The sequence below is a fragment of the Xyrauchen texanus genome, chromosome 9 (genome assembly GCF_025860055.1).
Source record: "Xyrauchen texanus isolate HMW12.3.18 chromosome 9, RBS_HiC_50CHRs, whole genome shotgun sequence".
NCBI lineage: Eukaryota > Metazoa > Chordata > Actinopteri > Cypriniformes > Catostomidae > Xyrauchen > Xyrauchen texanus.
In genome coordinates this window covers 4,106,676-4,119,793 of record NC_068284.1, presented here as the reverse complement: position 1 = coordinate 4,119,793, position 13,118 = coordinate 4,106,676, and the positions used below count along the sequence as shown (strand labels likewise).

The 13,118-nt window shown below is 42.4% G+C and overlaps 1 protein-coding gene across 1 annotated transcript in view; it reads left to right on the top strand.

The window, feature by feature from the left end:
• The window catches only part of LOC127649806 (dynamin-3-like), a 163,010-nt gene that overhangs the window by 99,319 nt on the left and 50,573 nt on the right, over positions 1–13,118 (top strand). Inside the window, exon 15 of the mRNA XM_052135052.1 lies at positions 39–152. Within this exon, the coding sequence (XP_051991012.1) occupies positions 39–152 (114 nt within the window). The remainder of the gene's footprint in view (positions 1–38; positions 153–13,118) is intronic.

Below are 13,118 nucleotides of genomic sequence, written 5' to 3'. Positions count from 1 at the left end.
ACAGCAATGTCATCTGTTGTATTTTGTCTTATCTTTAGGTGATTCGTAAGGGCTGGTTGACCATCAATAACATCAGTATCATGAAGGGTGGAGCGAAGGAATACTGGTTTGTTCTGACCGCCGAGAGCCTCTCTTGGTTCAAAGATGATGAGGTGAGATGTGCTTGTATTATATTTTACATCAGATTCACTCAAGTTTTGCTCACACAGCAGGGGAAATCAGATTTATCCTTAAATCCGACTGTTTAAGCAGCAAGTTATTTGTGGCCAGATCTGTCACTTTTTTAATTGGCAGGTCCGCATTGGTTGTCATGGTAATGTCGCAAACTCATGTAGGTTCACCGTGCTTGAAACTTTAGCAACGGATGTTTCGCCACTGATTATGTTTTTCATAGGTGCTGTTTCCAAATCTCAACAGTTTGTTACTGCAGGGCCCACAGTTAGATGAGGGAATGAGTGGTGATCAAGACTTTTATAAGGACAGCTGGCTAGCTAAATTCAAATAAAAATGAGATTTCAAGTGTTTTTTAAACCTATTTGAGTCAGATAGGCCAAAAAAAATCATATTTATTTTCTGGCTGTGTGAACACTTAAATTGTTGAAATCAAGCTAATCCATGTGTTTCTGGTCTTATTGTAAACGATTTATCAGTGCACATTTTTCCAAGGGGATTTAAATAAAACAATAAAAAAAATAAAAAGTTGAAAAATTTTGAAAAACTTTTCCACGCAATTAAATGGCATTATTGTATTAGTTAAATTATTAGTTTGAATGGATTTGATCTAGTCTTGTTGAATGAACATACATTTATTTTGTTATATTAGCTATTTGTAGATTGGTGTGTAGAAAATGTTGAGGCGTTGTAACTTTTACCGTTCTAAGCTTTCGACCAATCATTTGTTACTAAGAGTGTAAAGATCCCATAGTCACAATCGGTGACAACATGTTGCACAAGAGATTTGAACCAAGCGTTTTTACAGGCATACAGGGTCCTGAACATTCAACCTACAAACCACAATGACATTGACACCAGGGTCAGAAATTAATTTTTCCATTAGGCATCATTATTTGCTCCCCTGGGATTGATTTCCATCAACTCTGGGGCTGGGTTTCCCGATAACATTGCAATGGCATTTTTTACAAGCATCTTACCCACATTATTTTAGGATGGAATAAAACCTATTTCCCAAACCAGTACGTAGATTGCTTGTTATAATATTGTAAGCCCATTTATCGGTCCAATGGCGGTCTCCAATAATACGGGGGAAGATCTCTGCGCATTACTGTCTTTCCTTTTACGCAACACAACAAGATTAAATGAAATACATTTTCTCTTATGTATTACCTCGTTATTTCATCTGACTCCATAAATGAAAAAGGTTTTAATGATATCTGATCATCATTAAAAGTGAGCGAATGTTTGATTATTCTTTTTAACACTTTAATTATATTTTACCCGTTCAGATTAGGAAACTATGTCTCTTTGAGGTCCTCGCATGTTTTTCTCTTTTATGCGGGTCTCACGCTCACAAGCTCATCAGCTTTGGATCATCAAACAGAGGTAAATAGCTATATACCTAAGATCGGTCACATTCACGTTTGCACAATCAAAGATACTTCAGTATAGCCCCCATGGAATTGCATACACTTGAATTTAAATTAACGTTTTCTTCAGTAGAGGCCACTATTACAGATGTAAGTTGACCAACATAACTTCTCTTGTAATAGCTTTCGATTGGCCATGTGTGGTTTCCCATGTACACTTATCTGGAGAAACATCAAATTAAAACAGAGGTAAGTCACACCCGAATTTAGATTGGTCAAGCAGCATTTGCTGTTATAAACGGAAATTCCCTTTTTGTCTTTGCAAACCAAGTACACTTGAATTGATGCCAAATATTAGTCGTCACTAATCTGACGCAGACTTGCGGTAACATACGAATCGTTTAATCTGCTTGGGAAAACAATTTCAGAGTCAATTTATTGACCAGGTAAATAGAACAATAATTAAAATCCAATTCATAGAGTAAAATCATAAATCAATCAAATATAATATCAACAATTTGGAAATCGAGGAATTTATAGAAAATGTACCTGGCAACGAAATCTACACACAACGATCGTGTGGGAAGTCTAAATACAGACACCCCGAACCTTTTGCCCATTTTCCTTATAAACCCAGATAATTAAATATGCTTACCAAATGGTGGTGTCTGTCATTATAATTAGATTTTGGTCCCCTATTGAGGGGTTCACAACTGTGGGATCAGAATTTGTAATTGAATGGGTTCTTGATTCCTGTACATTTACATACAGGAGGTAGTTTGTATGGAGGATCTGGGGAAGGGCACACCTTTAAGTGGCACACCACATTTCTCATATTTTACAACTTCTTTTAGCTTTTCATTATGGCTGGGAGAATGAGACCAGTTTACCAGGCGCACTGAGACACTTTAAATGATACCAAACATGTATATTTACTTTTTGAACACACTTAACATTGCATAGGTTTTTAGTGAGCTTTAAGTGAGGAGGAGAAGGGGGGAGTAAGGGGAGATGACGAGACTGTAGAAATGAGGTGCGAGCTGCACTGTTTGCTGCGTCTCTGATGTTGCTGTTACGTATGCAAGAGAGAGTTAAATGTTAATTCTCATGAGAGCTTTTTTTTTCTCGAGGAGTAGCCCAGACTCGCTGGCACCCGCCTTACAATATAGAACTTCAATGCATAATTAAGTGAGCTGTCCGGTCCAAAAGGTGCTCATCCCTTTGGCCAGTATATCCAGGATTTTGTCTTTTCAACATGAAAATGTAAAAAATGTTCACCCTGTCTCTGGCCCTCTGGCTAACACCAGGCAGCCCCTCGAAACCAGCCATGTTTGAAACTCAATCGGAAGAGAATGGACAAGCTGCACAACATTATACTGGTGAAACTCGAAAAATTAGAATATCGTGCAAAAGTTCATTAATTTCAGTAATTCAACTTAAAAGGTGAAACTAATATATTATATAGACTCATTACAAGCAAAGTAAGATATTTCAAGCCTTTATTTGATATAGTTTTGATGATTATGGCTTACAGCTTATGAAAACCCCAAATTCAGAATCTCAGAAAATTAGAATATTGTGAAAAGGTTCAGTATTGTAGGCTCAAAGTGTCACACTCTAATCAGCTAAACACCTGCAAAGGGTTCCTGAGCCTTTAAATGGTCTCTCAGTCTGGTTCAGTTGAATTCATAATCATGGGGAAGACTGCTGACCTGACAGTTGTGCAGAAAACCATCATTGACACCCTCCACAAGGAGGGAAAGCCTCAAAAGGTAATTGCAAAAGAAGTTGGATGTTCTCAAAGTGCTGTATCAAAGCACATTAATAGAAAGTTAAGTGGAAGGGAAAAGTGTGGAAGAAAAAGGTGCACAAGCATCAGGGATGACCGTAGCCTGGAGAGGATTGTCAGGAAAAGGCCATTCAAATGTGTGGGGAGCTTCACAAGGAGTGGACTGAGGCTGGAGTTACTGCATCAAGAGCCACCACACACAGACGGGTCCTGGACATGGGCTTCAAATGTCAAACGTCTTACCTGGGCTAAAGAAAAAAAGAACTGGTCTGTTGCTCAGTGGTCCAAAGTCCTCTTTTCTGATGAGAGCAAATTTTGCATCTCATTTGGAAACCAAGGTCCCAGAGTCTGGAGGAAGAATGGAGAGGCACACAATCCAACATGCTTGAAGTCCAGTGTGAAGTTTCCACAGTCTGTCTTGGTTTGGGGAGCCATGTCATCGGCTGCTGTTGGTCCACTGTGCTTTATTAAGTCCAGAGTCAACGCAGCCATCTACCGGGACATTTTAGAGCACTTCATGCTTCCTTCAGCAGACAAGCTTTATGGAGATGCTGACTTCATTTTCCAGCAGGACTTGGCACCTGCCCACACTGCCAAAAGTACCAAAACCTGGTTCAATGACCATGGTATTACTGTGCTTGATTGGCCAGCAAACTCGCTTGACCTGAACCCCATAGAGAATCTATGGGGCATTGCCAAGAGAAAGATGAGAGACATGAGACCAAACAATGCAGAAGAGCTGAAGGCTGCTATTGAAGCATCTTGGTCTTCCATAACACCTCAGCAGTGCCACAGGCTGATAGCATCCATGCCACGCCGCATTGAGGCAGTAATTAATGCAAAAGAGGCCCAAACCAAGTACTGAGTACATATGCATGATTATACTTTTCAGAGGGCCGACATTTCTGTATTTAAAATCCTTTTTTTATTGATTTCATGTAATATTCTAATTTTCTGAGATTCTGAATTTGGGGTTTTCATAAGCTGTAAGCCATAATCATAAAAATTATATCAAATAAAGGCTTGAAATATCTTACTTTGCTTGTAATGAGTCTATATAATATATTAGTTTCACCTTTTAAGTTGAATTACTGAAATTAATGAACTTTTGCACGATATTCTAATTTTTCGAGTTTCACCTGTATAACAAAATGTCAAGGGTTACACATATCGCACATCCAACACTTTGCATCTGAATATATGAATCTTTTCATCTCAAGCACAACTGTTAACACTCACACACTGTCTACACCGGACATGAGAGTCACATAGCGTCAAAAGCAATAGAACCCATTATAATCAATGATGTTGTCTACCATGGAAGTGTCCGTGTAAGTGCATTCTGTTGCACCGACTGTAAACAGATGTCCTGTTCCATTTTGCACTGCATGCACTTGTGCTACTACTGCCAACAACACAAACATTTTAGAAAGTTTGTGTCATGACTCAAATTGAACCAAATTGGCTCAATTGTTAGGGAGGGTAGGGTAACATGGTTTAACTGCCTCATGGTCAATATAATGTGGTTCGCTCTCGGTGGAGCACGTGGTGAGTTGTGCGTGGATGCCACGGAGGATAGCGTGAAGCCTCCACACTCGCTATGTCTCCGTGGTAATGCGCTCAACAAGCCACATGATAAGATGCACGGGTTGACGGTCTCAGACGTGGAGGCAACTGAGATTCATCCTCTGCTACCCAGATTGAGGCAAGTCACTATGCCACCACAAGGACCTAGAGCGCATAGGGAATTAGGCATTCCAAATTGGGGAGAAAAAAAAAAAGTTTGTGGCGACGCACCCCTGTAGACAGCCTCAAGCCATTGTGTCGTGTCAGTGAACGCATCTGGTGTAAACAGGATGTCAGCACCATAAGCTATCAAACAGTTATGACATTTGAAATATTCATGAATGGAACGGTTTACTTACTGTTCTGCATTGGGTCGAAGTGTTTTTTTTTTTTTTTTTACCCCTTTCTCCCCAATTTGGCATGCTCAATTCCCAATGCACTCTAGGTCCTCATGGTGGCGTAGTGACTCGACTCAATCCGGGTGGCGGAGACAGTCAATCCGCGCATTTTATCACATGGCTTGTTCAACATCACCGCGGAAACCTAGCGCGCGTGGAGACTTCACTTTATTATCAGTGGCATCCATGCACAACTCACAAGTGCCCCACCGAGAGCGAAAAACACATTATAGTGACCATGAGGACGTGAACCCAATGTGACTCTACCCACCCTAGCAACTGGAACAATTGGTTGCTTAGGAAGTCTGACTGGAGTAACTCAGCACGCCCTGGATTCAACTTGCGACTCCAGGTGTGGTAGTCAGCGTCTACTTGCTGAGCTACCCAGGCCCCCAGGTCCAAGTGTTTTTAACTGCCCCATCCTTCAATAACAGTTCCTTTGCAAAGCTTGAATCATTTATGACTGGACAAGCAATCAACGCTGAAAGCCGAAAAAACATGCAATCCATGCTGAAATATGCTGAAGACATATCCACATCCAGTTTCCAGGATTATCCAGCACTGAAACGCACATCGCCGGAACACATGTAAGCGGTCAAAGACGTCTTTCCAGTGTATATTTTCAAACAACAACATTTAAAAATAACGCAGATGGGTGAAAGAGCATGTCCATGACACGTTTGTGCACGGCGTGTAACTTTACACCACATCTTTTAAAAGCGGGCAGAGATATGTATCAAGCAGACAAAGGCGTCTGTCTGTGTATGTTTAAATATAAAAATAATTTTTAAATAGTCCAGATGAAGTTCAAGCTCTTTATTGTCACTGTACAAGTACAATGAAATTATTGTGTTCTACTGGCTGTTGCATACATTTAGAAAAGAGTAGAATAAGTCATAAATAAATATATAAAAAAATATAGAATCTTGGATATATCTAAATTTACAGGAATGCAGTTCAACTGGTAGACTGCATTGGGGTAAAAGCTATTCCTTTGCCTGATGATGCATGCTTGGATGAGCCTGTACCAGCCTCCAGAAGGCAGGAGGGTGAACAGACCATATCCTGGATGGATAGGGTCTTTGATGATGCGCGGTGCTCTGGTCTGGAAGCACATGTTGTTCAGCGGCTGGTAGCTGGGTGCGAATTATATATTGTGCAGTCTTGACAACATGCCGAAGGGCTTTTATGGTCTACTGAGGGGCAACTATCATACCAGACAGTGATGCAAAGTATGTCAGGATGTTTTCAACTGTACAAGTTTTCTAACAGTCGAGGTGGAGTTTTTTGAGTCTTTTAAGAAAATAAAGGCGCTGATGTTCCTTTTTAACCAGTGTAGAGGTGTTGATGGTCCATGCAAGGTCCTCAGTGATGTGGATACCAAGGAACTTGGAACTTCTGGCCCTTTCCAATTCGACCCCACTGATATGTATGGTGGAGTGGTCTGTGGCTCTGTGCTTTCTGAAGTCCACAATGAGCTCTTTTGTTTTCTTCGTGTTGAGGGTCATGTTTTTCTCAACGTCCCATCGCATGGTATTTTGCACCTCTTCCCTGTAGTCTGTGGTAAGGACATTTGAGTCAATTTGCATAGTGCATTGTTGAGACCTATGTCTTGTAGTTTTGAGTAGAGTATGGTGTTGAAGGCAGAGCTGTAGTCAATGAACAGCATTCTGACAAATGTGTCTCTGCCATCTAAGTGAGTCAGAGTCATGTGAAGGGCAGTGGAAATGCAAACTGGTGGTGGTCAAGACTCACAGGGTTCTTGGTTTTGATGTTAGCCTGCACCAGTCTCTCAAAGCACTTCATAATGATGGGGTGAGTGTTACTGGTTGGTAGTCATTACGGCTGGTCACAGCAGACTGTTTTGGCTTTGGGATGATGGTGGCAGATTTAAGGCATGTGGGCACTATTGCTTGTGCCAGGGACAGGTTTAAGATGTTTGTGAGGCTCTCTGCCAGCTCGTCGGCACAGGCCTTGAGTGCATGCAGTGCAGTTTTGTAAGGTGAAGCCTTTAGCCTATTGTGCACACCAGCCCACTTGCCCCTCTTTTGTTTACATTTGCTCCTCCACCTGCGTTGACTTCCGCTCCTCATGACATAACCCCTTTAATGGATATAAGAGTGGTTCAAAGCTCTGGTTAATTTTACGTGCTACTTAGATAACGATGCTTTTGGGAAATACGGCGTAGAGATTAAGTACTACTTAAGTGTTCCTAACGTTCTACTTAGTGCTTCGGGAAACCCAGCATGGGCAGATTCACAAAAAATGAATTGCACATGCTAAACGCGGCAGTTTTATGCACGTGCTAACTGCGCACGTTTAGGGCCCGATTCAGTAAAGGAATCATGCAGATCAGGCAATGGTGCAAATGCGCCCAAAGAATTGCTGCTGAACATAATTTGCACATGCAAATTCTGATCTTGCTGATAGATTCTGAGTACAGTATTGCCAAGGATGCCGCAGACCACCGTATTTGGCCCACCCTGTCTTTCTTGGCATCACTTTAATGCAGATACCTGGATCACCTCTTAAACATGCAGAATGTGCGCTTGACAATTTTTTTTTAGACAGACAGACAGCAGCATAAGTGAGATGGACATGGAAGTATGCACAGGAGCTTATTCTCTTATTAGTGTTATTCACTAGCACAGTTTATTTTGAATGAGAGGAGTGAACGGTCACAGAATTAAGTGCGGGAGCATAACAACAAACTGATGTGGAGCAAGAGAAGGGAGTGCTCATGGAATGATGGGAAATGGACAGCAAATGTACACATAGTTTGGCCAACAAAAAATATTTATGTTGTCCCAACACAAATGGATTAAGTTAACTTCCATTTAACAAATTTAAGTTGATTGCTTGCTATGAAATTAAGTAGTGACAGAATGTTTAGTAATTGTGTTGCATCAAATCGTTTAAATTAAGTAAATTGTACAAGCTTTTTTGAGTGTAGCAGAGTGCTATAAACTTCTCAAAACACCTTAGCAACTGCATAGCAATGCCCTGGCAACCACAAGATCCTAGCATTGTTGTTTTCAGGGATGAACACCGCTCACATTTTCCTGAGAAAGTTATAAAATAGAAAGTTACTATCAATTTTGTCAATGTAAAATCACAAATTTCGACATAAAATTATGAAAATGAAATTAATCTCCTATATTGATGACATCAGTTTACTCAGTATACTTGACATTGCATTTATTAACGCACATAGGGAGTGCCTTCATTTCATCTTGTCTAGAAGCCCTCTACCTTCGCCATCTATATACACGAGTCAGTGGGTGGAATCATTACGGCACCAAGAAGACTCTCCACTCCCCTGCAGTGCTCCGGCAAACATCACTCCACCTCACCGCTTGACGCTTCGCTGGTGAACGGGCCTCAGCATCCTGATTCCCTGCAATGCTTTGGCAGGTGTTGTGTATCCTTACAAAGCAATTGCATATTGTGTATTGCATATTGTGTAATATAAATATATATATATTCTCAGCACGCCTCTCTAATGTGGATCACGGGGAAGAGAAAGGCTATGCCCAACTTCCCACTGTGGAGGAGGCAGTAGTGCCACACCGGTAGTCCCACACCTCACGAGCAAGCGCGTTCAGGCCATTCTGCAGTGTCTCAGTTCAAACTGGGAAGAACACTTCCACTGAAGCTGTTTCAAAAAGCATTGGGGTTTATGTCGGCGGCATCCTGCCGCACTATAGCTGCTTTAGCACCTTGGACAGCTCCTGCTTTTTACCAGCGAGGTGTCATGCTGGGACAGATTGTCAGTGATGGTATGTCATGGGCTTGGGATAACTTCAGAAAACAGTTGTCACTTAACATAGTCCGCCGCTGCATCAAGAAATGCAACTTGAAACTCGATTACGCAAGGAGAAAGCATACATCAATTCTATGCAGAAACGCTGCCGAGTTCTCTGGGCTTGAGGTCATCTCAGATGGTCCGAAAGACAGTGGAAATGTGTGCTGTGGTCAGATGAGTCCATGTTTCAGCTTGTTTTTGGAAAAAATGGATACTGAGTTCTCCGTGCCAAAGACGAAAGGGAACAACCTGACTTTTTTCAGCGAAAGGTGCAAAAGCCAACATCTGTCATGGCAAGGGAGTGCATCAGTGTCCATGGCATGAGTGACTTGCATATGTGTGAAGGTACCATTGATGCAGAGGCGTGTATTGGAATTTTTGAGAGACATGCTGCCGTCTTTTCCCAGGAAGTCAATGGTTATAAGAGCAAGACAATGCCAGGCCTCATTGTGCACATGCTACAAAAGCGTGGCTTCGTAGACACAGAGTGCTTGTGCTTGACTGGCCTGCCTGCAGCAGATCTCTCTCCTATTGAAAATGTATGGTGCATTTTCAATAGGAGAGAGGAGAATCAAACAACGACAACCACAGACTGTTGAGCAGTTGAAGTCTTGTATCAAGCAAGAATGGGCAAAAATCGCCACTTGCAAAACTTCAAAAATGTATATCCTCAGTTCCCAAACGATTAAACAGTGTAATTAAAAGGAAATGTGATGTAAAACAGTGGTAAACATGCCTCTGTCCTAACTGTTTTTGAGTGAGTTGCAGGCATCAAATAAAAAAAACATTATATTTAGAAAATACAATTAAGTTGGTCAGTGAAAATACTGGAAATATTTGTACTTTTGTCAGTTAAATAAAGGTTCAAGAGAATTAAAAAATCGCAGATTCTTGTTTTTATTGCATTTTACACAATATTCCAACTTTTCTGGAAATGTGGTTTGTATGTTTATACTTATTGTCACCATGGCCTATGAAAAGAGCAAAACCTTCAGTGCATTTCAGCTATGGCCCATATCTCCACCATCAGAAACACCTTATATACATGTAACTAATTGAACTCCACTGTATTCCAAAAACCTGTGAAAACAAGTCACAGACCTATATTTGTTCTTTGATCAGCATAATTCATCATAATACTTTTTTGGGAAACAACTTCATGAAGTGTCATCGTAGCGATAAATTATGCAGACCAAAGCAAAATTGCAAGTTTGAGACTTGTTTTAATTTTAGAATACCATGAAGTTCAATTAGTTACATGATATGAAGTATTTCTGGTGATGGCGAGATGGACCATAGTTGTTAGTAACAGAAAAGCAATGCAGTTTTTGCTCTTTTCACAGGCCATTTTTACAATTAGTAAAATACAAAATTACACTGGCTTTTTTTGGTAGAACTTTGTGTTGTACTGTCCATGCTGTAAGTCCAAAATATTGCTCTTCTCCAGCAGCTGCTCCTATGTCCACAAGTAGATTACGTTGAATAGCCCTCCATACATATTCTTTGCTTGGCGAAACTGGAAATAGAACTGATTGGATTCTGTTAAATAAGAGTCATTTTGATGTAGACTATGTCACCAAGTTTTAGCTTGAGAAAATATCTGTAACTCGGTGCAGAAGCCAATGTTAACATTCTACTTAATTTTAAATAAATGGTGTAAATAATGTTCCTCGTCTGTCGCTCACTTCGACGTTGTGTCGAAGAAGCGACACTAGGGGTCTCTCCTGAGTGCCGAATATGCCTCTGATCTATGAAAAAAGGCCAATGGGAATTAGGCAGACAGTATTTGCATACCCCGCCCCGGACATACGGGTATAAAAGCAGAGAAATACGTCGAGTTCATTAAAAAATTATCTTCGGAGCCGATGGTCTTGTAGTCACACAAGTGTTCCTGTTTCTTCTGATGCTTTGCCTGCTGTTGGATCTACGGCGCACTTCAGCGGCTTTCTCCATTCTCTGCATGGCAGTGCAGTTTGCCCCGGGGCACTTCGACAGCGCAAGAAAACTAAAAGAATTTCTATAAAAGACTGATTTCTCTGAAAGAGTTATTTTCTCTAAAAGAGCAAAGACAATGACATGACCATGGCAACGTTGCGGTCGCGGCTCGCTTTCAACACGCCACTCCAGCCACCCCCGCATTGCTCCTTCTTCCCATGGGATTGAGGATGGTGCGGCTGATGATGGAGGTGATCTGGGGACGGCAGTGGGTGCAGCTCCACCGGGTACGCCCCCTCGGACCACCCGCCCCCCGGCACACTTGTTGACTCCCGTCCGTGCTCGAGGCAACAGCGGCTCGCCTTACAGCCAGCCTGCCTATCTTCTAGAGCTCAAGGTGGATGAGCTCGCCGCTGCATCAGAGAGCGTGGTGTCTGACGCTGAGGACGCCCAGGCTGAGGCTGACACGCAGATGTCCGATATGCTTGCCTGGGTCGCCGCCAGTTGTCCCCACAGCCATCGCGGTTGGATGACTGGTTCCTGGGTGCTCCACGCCGCTCACAGCTGCGCCCCCCAGTCCCGTTTTTCCCAGAAATGCACGATGAGCTGACGTCTGCATGGAGGGCACCCCACTCCACATGTCATAGTCCACGGAGCAGCCCATGGGTACACGGCGATTCCTCAGGTGGATAGGGCTGTTGCGCTATTCCTCAGGTGGATAGGGCTGTTGACGCCCTCCACCGGAGGGCGTCCTCCTCCGGCAAAGAAACGCCCTGCTCTGCACTCTGGTTCAGAGAGTCTCTTTTCTCGTCATGGAGTTAGACTCAGTCTCAATGTTAGCACGTCTCTCCAACGAGCGTGCGCAGTCAGTGCTGGACTGCCTCACCACCTTCAGGCCAGGCACAATGGTCCCTTTAAAACTTTTCCAGAGGCTCCTGGGGCATATGGCATCCTCCACAGGGGTCACGCCACAGGGGTTGATGCATATGAGACCGCTTCAGCACTGGCTTCAGATTCGAGTCCCGCGACGAGCATGGCGCCACGGCACGCACCGGGTAACAATCACCCCTGCCTGCCGCCAAACATTCAAACCCTGGACCAACCTCTGCTTTTTACGGGCAGAAGTGCCCCTACAGCAGGTGTCGCGATGCGTCCTGGTCACAACCGATGCCTCCAGATCGGTTTGGGGCGCCTTGTGAAACGGGCATGCAGCCGCGGGCTGTTGGAAAGGGGCCCCGCTGCGCTGGCACCTCAACTTGTAACAGTTCTAGTAAACTGCCACCTGTTTCCTATGTTAAATGCAAGTTGAAATTTCACTCCCAGCCAGTAGAGGGCACTAGGGAGCCATTATCTGGGAAATCTCTTCAGGCCAGAGAATAAAAGGTAGAGGGAAGTGTGAGTTACATATACCTGTTAGCTGAGAGCACATGTTTTTTCTCCATGCTTTCATTTGGGAAACCCGGTTTAGGAACAGTTGTGTTCAACTTCTCAATAGGGTTCTTTTTTGTGTGGTATCTGCTTGGTTTTGAGGGCTTCTCAACTGGATCAAATTCTTTACATTATTATCTTCAATGTGGAACTACATCCGAACTCCTGAACGAGAAGACACCTTTTCCTTGGATTAGCTTTTGTTGAACAAACGTGGATGATGTTCTTCTAACATCTTAAACATCTGTAATGGTGTGATGGACCAAGGACTATTGTGGTAACTCTGAACTTTGATATTGGATACACATTTATAAGGTTTTGTTTCTAAATGCTTTGCCTCATGTAATATTGTCAAGACATGTTGTATGATCACAAAATGTATATATACATTGCTTAAGGGAAATATAATTGTTGGTAAATGGTGATTGATCCCCCCTCATTTTTTATGTAACCTTTGAGGTAAGTGTTACATAATTTGGCGCCCAAACAGGGACCACCTGAAACCACCATCCCAACAACTTTAATCAAGAGTGAACTGAGAGTACGTTTATTGCCCAAGTGTATGGTTGAAATTTTTGAAAATATATGAAACGGTTGTGGCTGATAACTGCCTCATAATTTAGTTTAAGACTTGGCTGAGGCTCTTGCATGAG